The sequence below is a fragment of the Amblyomma maculatum genome, chromosome 6 (genome assembly GCF_055883805.1).
Source record: "Amblyomma maculatum isolate TAMU_Amacu chromosome 6, ASM5588380v1, whole genome shotgun sequence".
Classification (NCBI taxonomy): Eukaryota; Metazoa; Arthropoda; class Arachnida; order Ixodida; family Ixodidae; genus Amblyomma; species Amblyomma maculatum.
In genome coordinates, this window is record NC_139349.1 from 184,557,154 (window position 1) to 184,576,395 (window position 19,242).

General features: G+C 46.4%; 1 protein-coding gene across 1 annotated transcript; it reads left to right on the plus strand.

Annotated features, from left to right (window-relative positions):
• Positions 1-4,273: 4,273 nt before the first annotated feature.
• On the plus strand, positions 4,274-18,965 carry LOC146187550 (uncharacterized). The gene is made up of 4 exons (XM_084608223.1): positions 4,274-4,808; positions 12,795-13,084; positions 14,437-14,706; positions 18,762-18,965. Exons 1-4 carry the CDS (start codon positions 4,565-4,567, stop codon positions 18,963-18,965), a joined length of 1,008 nt encoding a protein of 335 aa, XP_084464349.1. The 5' UTR covers positions 4,274-4,564.
• Positions 18,966-19,242: the final 277 nt, after the last annotated feature.

A 19,242-nucleotide genomic window follows, 5' to 3' on the forward strand; every position in this document is an offset into this window, starting at 1 on the left:
TCGTCCTGTGTGCCTCTCTTGTCCTTGTTTGTTCCGCGCTAAGCCTCCCACTTATCATGTATTACCAACTAGTCCAGAACTCTACTTTGCTCGAGTTGACACACGACGCCTCTGGCTGCGAGAAGACTCCCATAAGGACAGCAGAGCTGCCGAGGAGCACATGACAATGGAGGCTGATGTCAGAGCATGCTGAAAGTCACAGTAAGGAGCACAGAATAATCGGCGCCTGTGTCGATCTTTAGTTTGACAGAATAACCTTGCACGAGCATCGTTGCAAGGCAAATCGTATCGAAGGACGAGACGGTTCTGAGAAAGGCACCTTCGCGGCCGGGTTATGATGCTTCAATACTCTCAACCCGGCGTGACATTCAGACAGGCGCGTAGTGGCCATTCTTGTGGCAGCCTTTGCATATCTGTCACCGCGCTGAGCATAGTGAACGCAGGTGGCGCTCTTTTTCATACAACGACACAATGTCGGAATTTCGTTAGCTGCACGAGAAAGTGGCATTGACTCAAATTGCTCTCGGCCGTTGTTGACGTGAGTAGCGCTGTGGGATGCCTGACGTGCTGTATGCCTGAAGCAGCTTATTTAGCGGTCAGCGTTTCAGTACGTAAAGCTCTTCTTGTTGACGTACGCTTTCGGCGACCTGCCTGGTGGATTCAAGCGCCAGAGTAAGGTCAGCGTCAAGTTTCAGACAAGCCGACAATTTCTGATCTTGAATGACGACTGCCAGTCTGTCTTGAACCACTTCCTCTCGAAGGGTGCCGCATTCGCTATGGCTGGAAAGCGCGATAAGCGCAGTCGCGAAGTCTTCCACTGATTCGCCGTCGGGCTGGACTCTTGTAAAGAAGCGTGCCCGTTCATAGATGACGTTTTGCCGCGATATGAAGTAGCTGTTGACCTGATTCAGGACTAGTTCTAAGTTCTGGACGTTGCCTCCGGAGGTTTGGAAGGTTCAGAAGACGTCCTGGCCGCCAATTAAGTAAAGGAGCGTATCGACTTGGTGCAGCCCTCGCTTGTCACAGTTACCAGAAGCCGCGTAGAAGCGCGCGAGCCGCTTCCTCTATTTCGGTCCCTAGGCAGGCTTCGTAAAGCAGAAGGCCTCTGGCGGTTGAATAACGATGGACGCCATGTGCCGGCGCGTAGTCCAGGAACTTAGATCCCACTGCTGACATAATGTTTAGTTGCGAACAGGGCACGTTTTTATTGCGAAAGCAATACTACTCTAGGTTTCGAGCCTTCAGCGTGGCGCGGCCGCATCCACAAGACGCTATGAAGTCACACCCCACGCGATACTAGGGTGAGAGCTGGGCTACCAACTCAAGCGGTCAGCGTAGCGCAGCCGCACCCACGTGACTCTGTGACGCCCCACGTGACACTAGGGTGACAGCTGGGCTACAGTGCCTAGCTGGGCTTCCAACACAAGCGGTCGGCGTAGCGCGGTCGCAGCCGCGGCGCAGCATCTGACGTCACACGCCACTTGACACAAAAGCGAGAGATGGGCTGACAGGAGCTGTCAACTTGGTTCTCTCGTTTCACATGGGACGGTTATGTCACAATGAGCCTGCTAGGACCCTGGCATTCACGTTACCCCTATAGGTCACTAGGGCACGCTCATACGGCTAAATTAAAGCTGCGCTTTATATGTGGGCTGCGAAAGAAGAAAAAGAGAAGAAGAGCGCAGCACCCGCAGCTAATGCTTTCTCTCAATAGTTGGTTCAGCAGCGTTGAACCCTTGTAATTTTATTCCTAGGCAAACACAGGCCCAAGCATGAGACATTTTCCAGCCGCAGCGAGTGCCGCGCGAGCACGCTGTAACGCAGCCAAGCTAACAGGCCCTGCATTTGGCTACCGCCTACAACACCTCTGACAATACAGAAAACACGAATAATGTCAAGAACTCGTATGTGCTCTAACATGCGTACGTTTCTGAAGAGCTTGTCTTAGTTCATAAAAGAAACCAATGTTAAGCATGATACTACAATTACAATGCTAGACAGACACTAGACAAGCCGGATGAATACGTAAGTCCGAAGTGATGCTTTGCAAAGTCACAAGCGCTGCACATATTAATCTGTCTGTAACTGTTTGGTCCTTTAAAGACTGATCAGATTTCTAGTACTTAAGCGCTAGCACTTATTGATCAACAAGCAGCAGTGATTAAACAGTGATCGCGCGTCAAGGTATCAGAGCCCAGTCAGCCGTGTTATCTCATTTGTGACCGCGCCTCTTCAAAGGTTCTCATCATAAAAAAATTTCGCATTAATCTGAGGCATAAACTTCATCATGCATCATGAAGCCGCGTTTCTGTATGAATACCGATGTCAAGGTCGTGAATAAAAACGGGCCTTTCAAGCTTGTTTCAAATACCTAGCCCTTTTTTGCCGTTATTATTAGCACCAAAAACGTGTGCGCGAATTGGTTTTGGTACTAATTTTTTTGAGTTGAGTTTCTCACTTTTTGCGCCCGTAATTTTGGAAATGGTCAATAATTTGAAAATTATGAACACTTTTCTACCCGAGCATCTTCCGTTGAATACAGCAGCCTTCCCAACTGATTGAGCACAGAAGCATTTTAGTGTGCTACAACCTGCTTCCTGGATATTGCTGTAGATCTTGATTTTCGCATTGTACTTTAGTCTATCATTTTAAGGATAATCATTCTTCATTTGCCACATTGGCCCACATCAGGAACTTTAATCAGGACTCAAATAATATCCGCGATGTTCTGAGACTGTTCGCCTTAGACTTCCTTAATGCTGAGCGTGACTATAATGTTATGTCTGCTATTCCTTTCTAGCTCGTATTGCTTCATAGTTACAGCGTCGAGAGTTTTTTAAGTTTTTGAAATGTTTCCACTTACAACAACAGTAACTGATGTGCATGCATCATCTAGCTAGTATGTTCGGCCTGCTTCTCATTTAGGTATTGTAGCGTCACTAGAAGTGCGACACTATTTTAAATAGGTTTCTGCTTATGATAAGCAGGAAACAACTGTTGCGTGTGCATCATCCGCACAGTATGTTCTGCCTGCATATCATTTCTAGGTCCTATACCTTCATTAAAACAGTGCGACAGTATATTCAATGGGTTCCTACTTATAACAATCAATCACCAACATATGCGGGTGCATGATCTAGATACCATGTTCTGCCTGCTTCTAACTGCTTGGCCGTGGAGCATCATCAGTAGAGTGTCTAAAGCATTTTTAAAGCGTTCCTATACTTTTAACAAATAGTGAGGAACTTTTGCAAGTGCATCATCTAGATTCTTTTGCATAGCAGGTGGTCAGATTGAAGAATTTCTGAATTGTCTGTTCACAGAGCTCGAACTTCGTTTGAGTAGAAAAAAGAGACCCGTCAAAAAAGAACAAGGACGACGAGAAGAGACGTATACCTCGACGACTTCTTTGACTGGTCTCTTTTTTTAAAATGTACCAACTGGCCCAGATTTCCACTCTTCGTTTGAGTCGTTTAAATTTTTCGATATGTCTTGTATGGAGGAAATAGGATTTGATTTTCCTTTGATGCAGCTACGAAGAATGTCAACAAAATAATGATAAACGGTTGTTAGGTCACCAACAAAACCATTGGACTTGGCAAAAGCAGCACATGACGCGTTACCACCTTAGAAATAGCAAACAGCCAGGGCATTCATTTCCATCCTGGACGAAAAACAGTAACGGGTCTGTTAGCTGCATTGTCTCGAAGACTACACTGTTCGCGAATATCGCGGCCTGTGAAGCAGCTGCAGCCCTTTGACTTGCTGCAATGAATGACGTAGCGGGTGCTAATGTGCTATAAGTATACATTAACCGTGTGTTGAAGTGCGCTGTTTTGAAGACTAATTCTGACGACAGATTGTAGTAAGAAGCCTGATAGGCCATTTCCCAGCAAAGAGGTCACAACACATTCCCGCGAAGTATATTTCACGTTCTACGGACAACAAATCCATGAAAGGAAGTGAGATTGGGCCTTTAGACGCGTTATCTCAAAGTTACGTTGGATCGTAGTTAGGTGGATGATCACTCCGCAAGAACAGTGCCCGCAGCTGCAGAACTCTTACTTCTGAGCACATTTACATTTTAGTGAATGGAACGGGTGCAGTTATAGCCGGAGCAATCCAAGATGCATAACATGCTATCATTTGTGCGCGAAAAAAAGGTAGTGATCATTTAAAAAGCGTACAGACGGCTGAGTAAGCATGCGCACTCATATTGTCAGCTTTAATTTCCCCACGTTCTATACGCCCTTGCATGGCCTTTGCCGCGGAAAGAGCGTTGTATACCGGCAACCTGATGAGTGATGCCTTTATTTCTATCTGATTAATGTCTTTTCTGCAGGTCATTTTGCCGCTGGCCGAGAAAAAAAATGCATATGAAGGCTCTTCCAAATTTCCCGGATGGTTTTAAATAGCAGTGGGGTGGTAACCGGTGGCGCAGGTTGCCACGGGAGTTGGCCGCCTCATCGGTCGCACGATCGTCGTAGACGGCGTGAAGCTGTCGCAATTTCTAGGCGTGCCTTTCGCTAAGAGCACTGCCGGAGAACTGCGCTTCGCACTGCCAATGCCTTTGGTGGTTGACAACCCGTGCGTTGTCCGTGACAGCCTGAACTCTCGGGAGCCATGCCCGCAGATGGATGCTAACGGCACGTTCGTGGGCTCAGAGGACTGCCTGCACGTCAATGTCTGGGCACCGGAGACGCCGCCACCTGTGGGAACATCCCGTGCAGTGGTGGTGGTTTTGGACAGCTTCTGGTTTGAGGGTGGCTCTAACGACCACCCTGACTGGCCTAGGCTGGCCGCCAAAGGTAAGGCTCTTTGCTCGGCCATTTTTCTACCGATGAGCTGTTCCATGCACAAGTGAAGCAAGTTTATTTCCGCGTAAACAACTAACAGGAGCACGCGGATGGCTTAGTGTTAAAGAACACGAGGGTGGAACCAATGATTACCATAACTATGCTGCGCATCGCGTACCTGTAGTAGAGGCTGCATAGTTAAGATACTGTGCAAGGCCCTTTCCTGGGTAAATATTCCGAATGGTATAAACCAGCATCGAGGTCTGTGGTGTCTCGGATGGTTTTCTTTGCGTGCGTACGTGCGTGCGCATGTGTTTGTGTTGCACTCGTGACCCGAATAAATAGCAGATTCTCTCAAGCAATGTGCGGGTATGAAGTTGTTTATCGGCAAGAACGCAGCAAAAACTCTTGTGATTATGCACTGTATACAAAACAACATGCTATCAGTAACTAGCAAGGGCACGAATGATTTTCTCGGTTTAAACGAGGGAAAATGACAAGTGAATATCGGCGCTGTTACGATCATCCTTCAATTGCGCTAATCAATGACAACGTCGACCAACTCCGTGAACTCATCACGATAGAGAGCCCCAGTACCATCGACAACCTGTATGCCTTATCCGGATCATACTGGATCTCCAATTACTATATATTTCACTCTGATCTGATAATGCAACGACTGGCTAGTTAGTTTGTGCCTCACACTTCTCACCGAAGTGTGAAGGGACCATCGCGCACGTGGATGTAATTGCCATTCTTTGGCCTCAGATGAGAAGACTATACCTTGGCCAAAGTGCTCTACTCACCAGATTTCGTTCCCGCAGACTTCCTATCTTGTCTGATGAAAAAGAACTTGAAAAGACACTGCCGTCTCACATCTGCACTACCAGGTATCGGAGAGGTTGAATTTGCAAGGTTATTTGAACAATAAACTGAACGTTTGGGCAACTGCATCAGTACCGGTTCAGAGTACTTTCAGGCTAATTGTAGGTAGTATCTAAAAAAATGTATTTCGAAAATGTTCGCGTTCCGTTTTTTGCATTTTCTGTGATCGTGCTCGGCTTCATTCTTACCCTGTTTTTTTATCTACACATACGCTCCTTTCATGTACAGTCGAGCGCGATTTGAAGGTTATCACGCGAGCGTCGACCAGGAGCATGAACAGCGCCATGGCCCAGAATTCTCTGCCGAGGCGAGGGAGATATCAAGCCAGCTTCCCTCACTCTTTTTGCTGTTCCTTCAGCAGCTCACTCCCTGCTGGGACATCACTGCTTTTTTTTTCTTTTGGTTCTGCGAACAGGCAGTGATCGTTGTGCGCATGACGTATACTTCGGTATTATCTGAAATTGGACACTTTCAGATAATACCGCAATACCTACACGCAACAAACAGATAATACACGCAGATAATACAAGCAACAAATGGAAAGCTTAGAATAGAGCGAAAGGGTGGTGTAATTGTCGCGGGGGTGATGGCTGTTGTATGGAACAGAGAACGAGGGAGAGAAAGTTGCGAAACCATGATTTTTCCTGTTACAAACCCGGCCTCCAGGTGCCTGGAGTGCTGGTCGCAGCTAGCTCGATAACCTTCATATTGCGCTCGACAGCACCACGTCCGATGCGCTGCTGTACTGGATTATTATTTCTGTATGTTCATTATTATATGCCCCCCTCACCGAATGCTTTTCGAGGCCTGTAGGACACAAAATGAATTGTATTCAAAAGAAAACTATGAGCAACTACAAGCTATTTTGGGTTCCCTTCTTACTTTCACAGGGAACTGTATGAATAATAATAAATCTCCTGGCGAGATTTTTGTTGAAGATTTCAATCTGTTATAGCCTTTAATAGGGTGTGACGACATACAGGGGCGCCACCTCGCGGCAGGGCACGCACGAAGGACAAGTGAGATAACTCGCCTTGAACTACTGCTGTGCTGTGCTTTCCTAGGTTAATAATTGCGCGCTTATCTTAAGTTTGTTTATTTATTTATTTAAAATAAATTTGATTTGGGCCTGGTTAAGCTTACCATGGTATTATGTCTCCTTATTGGACAATAAAAGCCTTCACCAAATCAGCGAGATGTCGAAGCGTAGGAACTGGCCAACCTTGTTATTGTGTGAGGAACTGAATGGGCCGCACTACCAGTGAAAGGTGAACGGTCATTAAATATCGGTAGCATGATTTCTCTGCGAGAGGAGCGGAGCTTTCAGAATTCTCACAGATGCGAAGGACCTCCGGACAGTGAAGGTGGAAACGGAGCCGTTGGGTTGTATCCTTGAGTGCAGTAGAATAGGCAAACGTGATAGTAGAGATGAAACGGAGAAATCTTTTAAGATAAATTTGCAGAGTCTTGGTCCATGCTGTGAATTCGTGAGCACTGCCTGCTGTTTATGCCGCCTGATAAGCTTCGGGCGGAGGAAGGTTTCCTCGAGCAGTGTAGCTTGGCTGACCGGAAAATCAGCACATTGCGATCGATGATATTCTTGCTCCCTTTTGTTCGCTTTGCCGGTGATTTTAAATCATTACTACAAGAATTGCGGAGGTGACAATTTATCACGCATACCATTTCACACAACGGCAGAACCATTTAGTTTTGCTCACTAAAACTTTTGCTATAGGCCCTTAGTGCGATGGCATTTGAGGAGACATTTCACCCCCCGCCCCGATTTTGGAAAAATATTCTTTGCTCTGAGAAGACATTGCTCCATGAAGATGCCACAGTCGTTTCCACTCTGCCAGTAATCATTCTTCATTAGCTTCAAAGTGATGAGTGCAAAGACGTTAACGCGCACCGATCATTCGGTCGCTACTTGCGCAACAGCCTGTAGCATCAACTGCATAGAAGAAACCTTGCTGGAATCAAGAGAATAAACACTCGTTTCTTTGACCCTTCAAACCTGGGCTAATCAAGCACCTCTCAGATTACATTTCGGGTGGAAATGCGAGCCCATGAAGTGGTCTGTTGCGAATTTGTCTCATTGAGGTAGAAAGCATGCAATGGATTTTAGCAACAGCTTAAGCAAACTACAGACAACCCAAGCAACAATGCGAGATTCAAATGTGGAATGTTGGCACTCACCAACAAGCAAAGCTACAGAGAAAAATGACACTTTCACTTTCAAATCGCATAAATTCAATCGAGTGTATACTCAATAATAAGAGAGGTCACGTGATACCACTTGCTCCTATAAGAAAGCTGCACTGGATTTCCCCTCATATCACTAGCGCGGCCTAGTAGCCATTGTTTTCCTGAATCTTGCCGTGAAGGTTACAAATCTCTCTTGTTTTCAACAGCTGCCGGCATGCGGTCTTATCACTGTAGCGCGCGGAACGTTTTTGTGCTTTTTGTTCACACTCAATGTCGCGAAAAGGGCCTTTATCCTTTTCTTTGTAGCGCAAGATGCGCCGAGATCAGTCTGGAATGGTTGCCGGCAATCACATCAGTTTCCCTGTTCTTCCAAACTGTTCCAGTATCCTTTCTGGCTTATCTGGGTGCTTATGCGACGACTTTAAATTCAGCGTTACCGCAACAAGCGGGCATTCGCAATTCGACGACCACCAAGCTGGCTTGCTGTTATCAGCGCATGCCGAATTGCTTACTTCTTTTGAGGGCGCAAGTCAGCCCAACAAAGATGACCTTTAGTGCACTCCCAGACTCATTGTCGTCATCGGCCTTGTCACCGCCACATAACAATATTAAGAAGTCTGCGGCTACCACGGCTGGAGGCGCGGCTAAACTTTTGCGTTCTCATGAAAATGTTTCTTCTCTTATTACTTCTCAGCTGCGACAGGGAAGGCACACAATCAAGGTGAACGCGTAGAAATTTCCAAGGATGCGAATACGAAAACAAAGCTGGACGTTTGGTCAAATGTTTTGCATCTTTTATTAACGTTGTACGACAACAAACGATCCCTGTACACACTTAAATTACCACAGATCATATCTTCCTCATGCAATTCTTGACTTTGGTTACGAGGATCGGCATTTTGAACTGCTATAACGTCTTCAGTCGTGGTGTACTTTGCAGATCTTTCACAGCCGCTTAAAGCGCATGGTGCATCGTTAAGCAATGAGATGTGGAATGAAGCTCTGAATCCATGCAGCGACGAGTACAAAGCGGAAAAACTTCTGAGCGTGCTGATGCCGTTTACAGAACGTTCTAATGGGCACCAACGTTCACATTTTCCACAATTATCCGACTGCACTTCTCGACCATTTCACAGACCCTTCTTCGGTGCTGTTGGTCTTCCACGGCATGCTACAGGTTTCTGTACCTCACCAAGCGACCTTGAAGCAGATTTGTGGCTTTCCTTTCAAACACTATAAGATTTACTATTGTCACAATCTGATAGGATAACGCGGTGTGAGGGCACAGCTTTGAACTGTGTCTATCGCATGAACTTGAGGTTCATGCTCGAGAATCAGACCATTGACAGTGGCTCGTGTGCTTGTGAGGCCATTGCGAGATGGAAGAGGAGGCGCAGTCAACAACCGGTAAAGGTTGGCGTATGTGATACTCTAACGCTGATGCCAAACCTAGGCTGGGAATAAATTGTGCACGTCCGCATTATTTAGTTGTAAATGCTAGCAAGTAGGTAATGCACCAACCAGCATGCGTTGACGATTGTTCCAGGAAACAAATACCGTAGGTCACCCATAGTGATCGGTCATGAAGTTCGAGGAAACACAGCAAATTAACCGCGCTTGAAAACAACTCCCCAACATATGATTCACTCTCTGTTTCTTTGCAACAAACGTTCTATCACACACGAGCCTCTTCACATTACACAGTGCTGGCTCAGCCGCCACCCCCGTGCTTATGCAAGTACTCACGCACTGGGTTACTATGTCAGGTTGCTAGCACATAATCATCATCATCAGCCTGATTATACCCACTGCAGGGCGAAGGCCTCTCCCATATTTCTCCACTTAACCTGGTTCTGTGCTAGCTGCATCCACTTGACCCCTGCGAACTTCCTAATCTCATCCGCCCACCTAACTTTCTGCCGCCCCCTACTACGCTTTCCTTCCCTTGGAATCCAGTTTGTTACCCTAAGAAAGCATTGGTTATCCTCTCTTCGCACTACCTGCCCATGTCCATTTCTTCTTCTTAATTTCTACTAGAATGTCGGTAACTTGAGGTATTTCTCTGACCCACTCTGCACACTTTCTATCTCTTAATGTTACCCCTACCATTTTTCGTTCCATAGCCCTCTGGGTTGTCCTCAACTTAAGTAGAACTCTCTTGGTTAGCCTCCACGTTTCAGCCCCTTAGGTGAGTACAGGCAAGATGCAGCTGTTGTATACTTTCCTCTTGAGCGATAGCGGTAAGCTGCTAGTCATAATCTGCGAGTGCTTGCCAAATGCGCTCCATCCCAATCGTATTCTTCTTGTTATTTCCTTTTCGTGGTCCGGATCTGCGGTTACTACCTGTCCTAACTAGACATATTTGCCTACTACTTCCAGTATTTCGCTACCTAATGTAAACTGCTGTTCCTTCCCGAGGCTGTTGAACATTACCTTAGTCTTCTGCATATTGATTTTCAAGCCTACCTTTCTACTTTTCCTGTCTAGGTCATCAATCATTATTTGCAGTTCATCCCCCGAGTTGCTTAGCAAGGCAATGTCATCAGCAAATCGCAGATTACTGAGGTATTCTCCATCTACCCTTGTCCCTAACTGCTCCCATTCCAAGTCTCTGAATACGCCCTTGTATGCCCTTGTGTTGTGTAGATTGTGTCTCCTTGCCTAACACCTTTCTTTATGGGAATTTTGTTACTTTCTTTATGCAGAACTATGGTTGCTGTGCCGCCACTATATATATCTTCCAGCACTTTAACGTACGGCTCGTCTACTCCCTGATTTCGCAATGCCTGCATCACTGCCGAGGTTTCAACTGAGTCAAATGCTTTTTCGTAATCAATGAATGCTATGTATAAGGGCTGCTTATATTCCGAGCATTTTTCTATCACCTGATTGATCGTATGGATATGATCGATAGTAGAGTACCGTTCCCGAAACCCTGCTTGATCCTTTGCTTGATTGCAGTCTAAGGTTGTCCTGATTCTATTAGCGATTACCTTAGTAAATACCTTATACGTAGCAGACAGTAAGCTGATTGGTCTGTAATATTTAAGGTCCTTAGAGTCACCTTTCTTGTGAATGAGGATAATGTTTGCATTCTTCCATAGTTCCGGTACCGTCGATGACACCAGGCACTGCGTATACAGGGTGGCCAGTTTTTCTAGCACGATATCACCCCCGTCCTTCAGCAAATCTGTAGTTATCTGATCCTCTCCAGCTGATTTCCCCTTTTCTAGTTTCTAGTGCTTTCTTGACCTTGTCCTTCGTCACTGGTGGAACGTCTGACTGTTTTTCCCTACCGCCAATCTCATTACGGTCCTGACTACTTTGGCTACTGTAGAGATCTGTATAGAACTCCTCGGCTACTTTGACTATCTTTTCCATATTAGTGATGACGTTGCCCGCCTTGTCCCTTATCGCATACATCTGGTTTTTGCTATATGCCCAATTTCTTAGCAAAGGAATAATTGCTAGCACAGGACCGGGTTAATTGGAGGAATATGGAAGAGGCCTTCACCCTGCAGGGGGTATGGATGATGTTGATGATGATGATGATGAAGTAGAGCCATTGTCTGAAAGAGAAAGCAGCTCTTTCCTTTTGCCACCAGACCTTTATGAGCCGTAGACGCGAAGAGGCTCCGTAGCTATACAGTTCGCTGTGAAGTCTCGCTGTTTGCTGTTAACAGTATTGACTTCCTTGACTATGTCGGCCTCATCGCAGCATCACCGCAGGTGAAACCGTGCTAACTACCTCGGAAATAGCGGCCTAGCTTGAACTACTTACGCGAAAGCGTATTGGGCTTGTTGTGCCTAAAAGCAATCGCCGTACTTCCGTTTGAGAGGGAGCTTTCAAGGAAGAGTCAAAAACCTTCAGACTAAAACATTTTGGGTTGCGCCTTTATGCGGGGGCCCCTAGAACTTCAGATCTTAGAGTATTTGCCAATAGAGATGGCGCCTCAACTTTCTAGTGTATCATATCTATAACCGTCATCACCTGCGCTCCTTTTTCGAGGATTAGTCGACAAATATACCAGATAATGATGGAAATCTTGTGTGGAGTGCATATGATATATGTACTGTTGATTGATATATTCAGGGCGATTGACACGTTAATATTGACCAAAGAAGCAGGTGTGATAGAAGTAGCGTCAGAGTAGCTACATGTGAGTAAATGAGGCAATGCTAGCTTATGTACTTTTAAAGGGAAACTTGTGCATTGTTCTAAATATTTAATTTGCAATACTCCATGACTTCCTACACACCGACGGGGTGGCATCAAAAGTGAACAAAGTTTTGCCTTCTTGAATTTCAGCATAAACATAGAAATGGTTACCATTTTCAACTCTGCACTCTGTCATCATATTGCTAAAAGAAATTAGACACAACAGTCGGTATAGAAGAATTGATGCGACGAGGCGTTGCTACCGGAATTCTGTAGAAGTCTAAATTCTTTCATTCATATGGAGTGTTCTGGTTCACAACCAAGACTGAGCTAATAATAATAATAATAATAATAATAATTGGTTCAAAGGAAGGCAAAGGCGCAGTATCTGTCACACTTGCTCTGTGGACACCTGAACCGCGCCGTAAGAAATGGAGGAAGATGGGAGTGAAACTGGAAAGAGAGAAAGGGGAGCCGTAGTGGAGGTCTACGGAGTAATTTCGACCACCTGGGGCTCTTTAACGTGCGCTGACATAGCGCAGCCCACAGACGCCACTTCGTTTCGCCTCCATCGAAACGCAGCCGCCGTGGTCAGGTTCGAACCCGGAACTCCGGCACAGTAGCCGGGCGTCTTACCACTGTACCACCACGGCGGGGCCAAGACTGAGTTTAAACGGACTTTTTATTCCACTTTATCGCTTGTTTCAAGACGAGAAACTACTCCCAGTTCCAAATGTATACTCTCGTAGGTGACGTGGTGGTGGTGGCGCCTAACCATCGGCTTGGCGTGTTCGGCTTCCTGAGCCCACCAAAATACGACGGGGACAAGGAAGTGGCGGTGGACGACGTGATGAGCGCACTGCACTGGGCGCATGACAACGCGGCCGCGTTTCATGCTGACCCCGACGGCCTGGTGGTGGTGGGTCGCGGCTCAGGAGCGTACCTTCTCTCGACCGCGCTCCGTCGCATGCCCAACAACACAGCGCGCCGCGCCCTATATCACGGACTCGTCTACGGCTCCCTATTGCCCCTGAAACCGGTAGGTACCCAGACATTCGTTTCCGGCGCCGAAGACGTTTGCCACAGATTGTTATCAATAATATTGCTAATACTCGCAGCCAGCGAAAAACTGGGCCAAGCTTTTAAATCACGAAGGAGTGTTTGAATGATGTGAGGCAGTGAGTGAACACGCATGCTATCTGATCTACTTTCAAAGTGAAACTTATGCATTGCCCTAAATATTTAATTTGCAACCCTCCACGACTTCCTACAGACCGACGGGGTGGCATCAAAAGCGAACAAGGTTTTGCCTTTTTTAATCTGAGCATTAACGTAGAGTTGCTTTCCGTTTTCGACTGCGCCCTCTGTCATTGCTATAGTAATACTGCTGAAAGAAATTCATTGATACAACAGTCGATATAGAAGGATGGATGCGGCGAGGTGCTGATACCGGAATTCTGTAGAAGTCTACACTCTTTCATTTATGCACAAAAATAAGATGTGATGAACAACGCAAGAACAAGCGCCTACTCGAAATTTGAAAATGTGTGCTTTAAGCTGCACGTAATAGCACGAAACCTATAATCACAACTGGACAAAATACATACAGAGCATTAATCCTCAACAGGTCAGATTACGTACGGCGGAGTGAAGAAACAAATGACAGAACTGACAATGTACATTTTCATTAATGCCACCAAAGTCTAAAAAATTAGTACTGCCTGTTGGTCAGCACAACGAAGGTTGACTGCCCCAGTTTATTTTGGGTATGCGTATTTGCCAGGATTCTATCAGTTCTCTGAGTGACTGATACCTCTGCCTGAAGAGAGTCGTCACTCTTGCACAAATGGTTTGATTAATAATAATAATACTTGGTTCAGAGGAAGGAAAAGATGCAGTATCAGTCACACTTGTCTGCTGGCACCTGCACCGCGCGGTAAGGGAGGGGAGGAAGGTGGGCGTGAAAGTGGAAGGAGAGAAAGAGGACCCATAGTGGAGGGCAGCAGAGTAATTTCGGCCACCTGGGGATCTTTAACGTGCGCTGACATCGCGTAAATTTGTTTACTGTTATCAGTTTCTAAGGAAATAATTGGGCGTGCTCACTTTGCCAATCTGATCATCTCAATTGCAACTAGTTTAGCCAATCTACGCAGCACCACCAAACAACGATGGCAACGAATGAGCAGTGCCATGTGCCTGGTGCTTAACTGATATTTTTTCTCCTCCATCACCCTCCTCTTTTCGCGCCTATGAATCAATGTTCTATTAGCAGTGAACACCACCGGGAAGATCTGCAAAGTGTTTTAGCCCATACGCCATCCTGTGCACACGCTACCTTTGTAAACTTCTCATGTATACCCTCCGTTTCTTGCCCTTGACCCCGGCGAGCAGCAAAATCCCACAGCGATGTACAATCAGTTGGCCACTGCGCTACATTGCAACGCTGAGAAGAACATGTGGATACCCTGCTATCGCGCCGCTCCCGTAGAGCAGCTTCTGGCGGCGTCGCGGGCATCGGGGCTGCCCATGCGTTTCGCTCCTCGGTTTGAGCTGGCCATGCTACAGAAGTCGGCCGCCGCCTGGCCCCACACCGTGCTGGCCGGATCGGACGCAGCTGATGTGAGGGTGCTCTTCACCGACACCATTCTGCCCCTGGCGAAGGTGGGTTCACTCAGTGCTCCATACGTTGGTTCGAATTAAATAATTTAGGACATTAAGTCTGGATACTGGGACTTGGAAGCATCATATAAGCCTACTGGGCGACCAGAGACATCTACTGAAGAAGGAATAACTATGTGCTTTGTTTCGTATTCTGCTCCCATCAAAGAGTGCCCCTGTCACACTCCACCCTTAATTGCGCTTCCGAAGTAAACAGTCGCTGAAACAAAGGCAAGCATGAAAAAATGAACCTTTAATCTAGTGAAAATAGGGGCTGCTATGCAGAGCTCACCTGCTATTGCCTTGAACGTTGAATCCCACAACACGCGCCTACCCTTTGCTTGTCGTACGGTTAGCACGTGCGGCGTAGTAACAGGCGCTGAGCCGCGCACCGTGGTAGTCATCTTCCGCCCCACGCTTCGAGCTATGGCGCTGCCGCGTGAACCTTTCGCCACTTACGCGTTGGCTAGTTACTCCATTAATAATAAACAGCGCTGACATGAAGACATAAGACAAGATAAAAACAAAGCTACAGGACAAACGCTGACTAACAACTCAGCCTCAGCCTGTAATTCACAGCCTAGTAAAAAAACAAATGAGACGAAAACGAGGCCGCTTGATGTGAAACACTGCTGGGTTCATATGCTAGTAAAAGATCACTCAAATAATAACCACTCTGCTTGAAATAGCAAGAGAAATCTTGGCAGCTAATCTGATATCTTTTGAAATAAAATATGCTTTTATCACTTCTTTCGCCAACTTTTCTCTGTGCCTATATAAATTTTAACATGGTTAAATAGGGGAGTGCGCATCTCTTTCTTCATTGTCTCATAATATGGGCAATGGGAGATTAGAAACGTTTTGTCCTTGCCACTTTCCTGGTTTTTTCGGCGTTCCTGTAGCCTCTTGTTGATGCACCGCCCGGTCTGTCCTATATACTAGGCTCCACAAGTGAGCGGAAGCCTATACATAACACTGGTCTTGCAGCTGACTTATGTGTCTCTACGTTGAACACCACATTCTAGCCTCCTAGATTCTCGTTCCCTTTTATTAGCAGGGCAGATTATCTTCATCTTGAACGGGGCGGTCAATGCCACATCTACAAAATACCTCTTGCCAACATTTTTGAGGCCATGGGAAATCGTATGCACGTATGGTACCAATGCAACTTTCCTCTTCTCCTCACCCATACTCGGCAGGGATTGCTGCCTGGTTGTTCTTTTTATGCTTTTCAGTAGGCGAGAGCAGGCCTCATTAATAGCAGAATCGCTATGACCAGCCTTTGCAATTCTTGCCAATTGCCGTTCAAAATCGTTACCCATGCCGTGGTAGCAAGACTTCTTTAACGCATTAGGCAAGCATGTGTCGATCATCCCATTTTTTAATTATTTCGAACGTACCGAACTTGAACTCAGCAAGGGCTTCACCTATCTCGGGTTGAATCGCAACAAACATGATCCCGCCGGAACTCAATCAACAAATCAAAAAACGGCAACCGATCGTCCTCTGGTTTTTCGACAGTAAACTTCAGCCCAGATCCACACTCCGTAAAAACTTCAATGATGTCCCTCATTCTTTGATCGTATCCTTCACGGTCTGTGAATACTAAAAAGTCATCCACATACTTGAAAACAGAGTGATGGAGGCCCCTTAAGTTCTCCTGCAAGTCTCTGCCCACATACATCAAGAAGATATCAGTCAGGCCAGGGGCGAAACTCGATCTAATGCAGACTCCGGCCTTTTGCGTGTATAACTTGTCCTTTCAGCCTATGATGGTGAACTGTTGGTAAAAACTTCAAAATCTCGATGAAACTTTCCACACACACTCGAGAGGCATCAATGAAATCGCGCTTATTATCGTCCTCAGTGATGCAGAATCGAAGACGCTTAAGCAGGCAATCATGGGGGAGGCTGTAGTATAAATCATTTACGTCCATCCTGAAGCCAACACACTTACTTAAGTTGTGGTCGTTGAGGAAATCAAGAAGGGCTTCAGACTTAGGTAGCCTTAGGAGGTCTGACAAAGTCAATGAGGAAAGGTGCCTCTGCAAATACTTGGAGACCTGTTGCTGCCAAGGTCCCTATTCAAACACTATGGCTCGGAAATGAACATCTTGTTATCCTGAGTAATATCTTCTTGATGTATGCGGAAATAGACATGCAGGAGAACTTAAGCGGCCTCCATCACCCTACCTTCCGGTATGCGGATGACGTTTTAGTATTCACAGACCGTGAAGGATTCGATCAAGGAATGAGGGGCATCATTGAAGTTTTTACTGAGTGTGGATCTGGGCTGGAATTTACTGTCGGAGAACCAGTGGACGATTGGTTGCAGATTTTGGATTTGTTGATTCATTTCGGGCGGGATAACATTCGTCGAGATTACAATCAGAGATCGGTGAAGCCCTTGCTGAGTTCAAGTTCGGGACATTGGAAATTAATAAAAAAATGGGATGATCAACAAATGGTTGCTTAATCCGTTAAAGAAGTCTTGCTGCCACGGCGTGGGTAACAGTTTTGAACGGCAACTGACAAGAATTGCAAAGGCCGGTCATCGGGATTCCGTTATTAATGAGGCCTGTTCTCCTCTACTGAAGAGCACAAACTGAACAACCAGGCAGCAATCCCTGCCGAGTATGGGTGAGGAGAACAGGAACGTTGCGATGGTACCATATTTGCATAGGATTTTACATGGCCTCAAAAATGATGGCAAGATGTACGGTGTAGATGTGGCAATAATTGCCCCACTCAAGGTGATTATCTGTCCTGCTATTCAAAGGCAACGAAAATTTACGAGGCAAGAATGTGATGTTCAACATAGAGACCCATTTGTCAGCTGCAAGACCGGTGTTGTGGAGGCTGTTATATAGGACAGACAGAACGGTGTATCAATGAAAGGCTACAGGAACACCGAAACAGCTTGGAAAGTGGCAAGGACAAAACGTTTCTAGTCTCCCATTGCCAATCCTTTGAGAAAATGAAGAAGGAGAAGTGTGCTCCCCTATTTGTCCATGTTAAAAGTTTATATCGGCACAGAGGAAAGTTGACTAGAAAAGTAGTAGAAGCATATTTTATTTCAAAAGACATCAAATGCGTTACCAATAATTATTTTGCTCTTTCAAGCAAAGTGTTTTCTTATTTGAGTAATTTTTTAACTAGCCTATGAACCCAAGAGTGTTTCACGCGAAAGGGCTTTGTTTTCGTCTACTTTATTTCTTCTGCGCTTTGAATTAAAGGCTGCGTCTGAGTTGTAAGTCAGTGCTTGTCCTGTAGGTTTCTTTTTATCTTGAACCTATATCTTCGTGTTTGCGCTGTTTTTATTAACAATGGACTAGACTAGCCAGCGCGTAAGTGGCGAAGGGTTCACGCGGCAACGCCATAGTTATAAGCATGGGGCGGAAGATGACTACCGTGGTGCGGGGGACAGCACAGGTTACTATGTCGCACACGCTAACCGTGCGACGAGCAAAAGGTATGCGCGTGTTACGGGATTCAACGTTCAAGGCAATAGCAGGTGAGTTCTCTATAGCAGCCCCTATTTTGACTACATTAATGTTTCATTTTTTCATGCTTCGCTTTCTTTCAGCGACTAGTCGCTTTGGAAGCGCGATAAAACGTGGAGTGTGACAGGGGCACTCATATAGCAATAGGTATCCACGCACACCTCCAGCACCCTACTGAGCCGTGGCGTCAGAACCGCAGAAATGAGCGTCATTCTAGGCGTGGGCGAGCCCACGTTGACGAAGGTGGGGCTGAACCGTTGCCAACGTACCACGCAGTTGCTACACCACCTCGAACACCAGTCGCTACCCAGATACCCTGTTGTGGAGGGAGCTCGGCCCTGTTCCTCTTGCAGTTCGCCATCTAGTACTACACAACTATTCGTCGTTGTCCACATCACCCATTCATTGGGCGCTATAGGCTTCGACGTTCGTTCTTAAGACTACGTCCCAGTCTAGGGTTGGCAGTTAAACGTCTTCGCTGCCTCTGTCTAATCAAATCTTGCTCTAATAATTGTCTGCGTGGAGAGACCAGCACAAACGCTCTCCCCTGTGCAGGAGGCCAACGCGTCGACACTTGAAGCAGTGCTGGACTTCGTGATGGGCGTGTTCAACATCGACTCCGTCTTGAGACCGATAATACTGAAGAAGCTGCGGGTCTCTTCCATCGAGGAGGTGTTGCGCAACCTGCCACAGGTTATCGTGCTGTGTCCTACACGGCTCGTGGCACAGGCGGTGCCAGAAGGATTCCACTACTACTAGGACTCGGCCGCCGTCAGCACTTCCTTCCAACCGCCCCTAGGGATCGAGCAGGTGGCTCAGTTCGCCGCAAAAGGGTGAGCCTGCCGCTAGAAGGGGCAACCGATAAAGCGTGTGCAACGCCAGCGACGGTTGAGCTTATGTTGCGCCACCTACTCTCTATTGATTTGACAAGGCCAGATGCAACATTTTGGGTCACAATCATTGCAGCGGCATTGCTGAAGAAATTAAAGCACCTTTAGCGTTCACATGAAGTAAGGTGTTCGAGCCGCATGGCATT

Bases quoted from the DNA above. Each gene is read 5' to 3' on its own strand.
- LOC146187550 (XM_084608223.1), top strand. From the start codon at position 4,565: ATGCCTTTGGTGGTTGACAACCCGTGCGTTGTCCGTGACAGCCTGAAC. The intron at 4,809-12,794 runs GTAAGGCTCTTT...ATACTCTCGTAG, and splicing joins GCCTAGGCTGGCCGCCAAAG to GTGACGTGGTGGTGGTGGCG. The intron at 14,707-18,761 runs GTGGGTTCACTC...TCCCCTGTGCAG, and splicing joins CCATTCTGCCCCTGGCGAAG to GAGGCCAACGCGTCGACACT.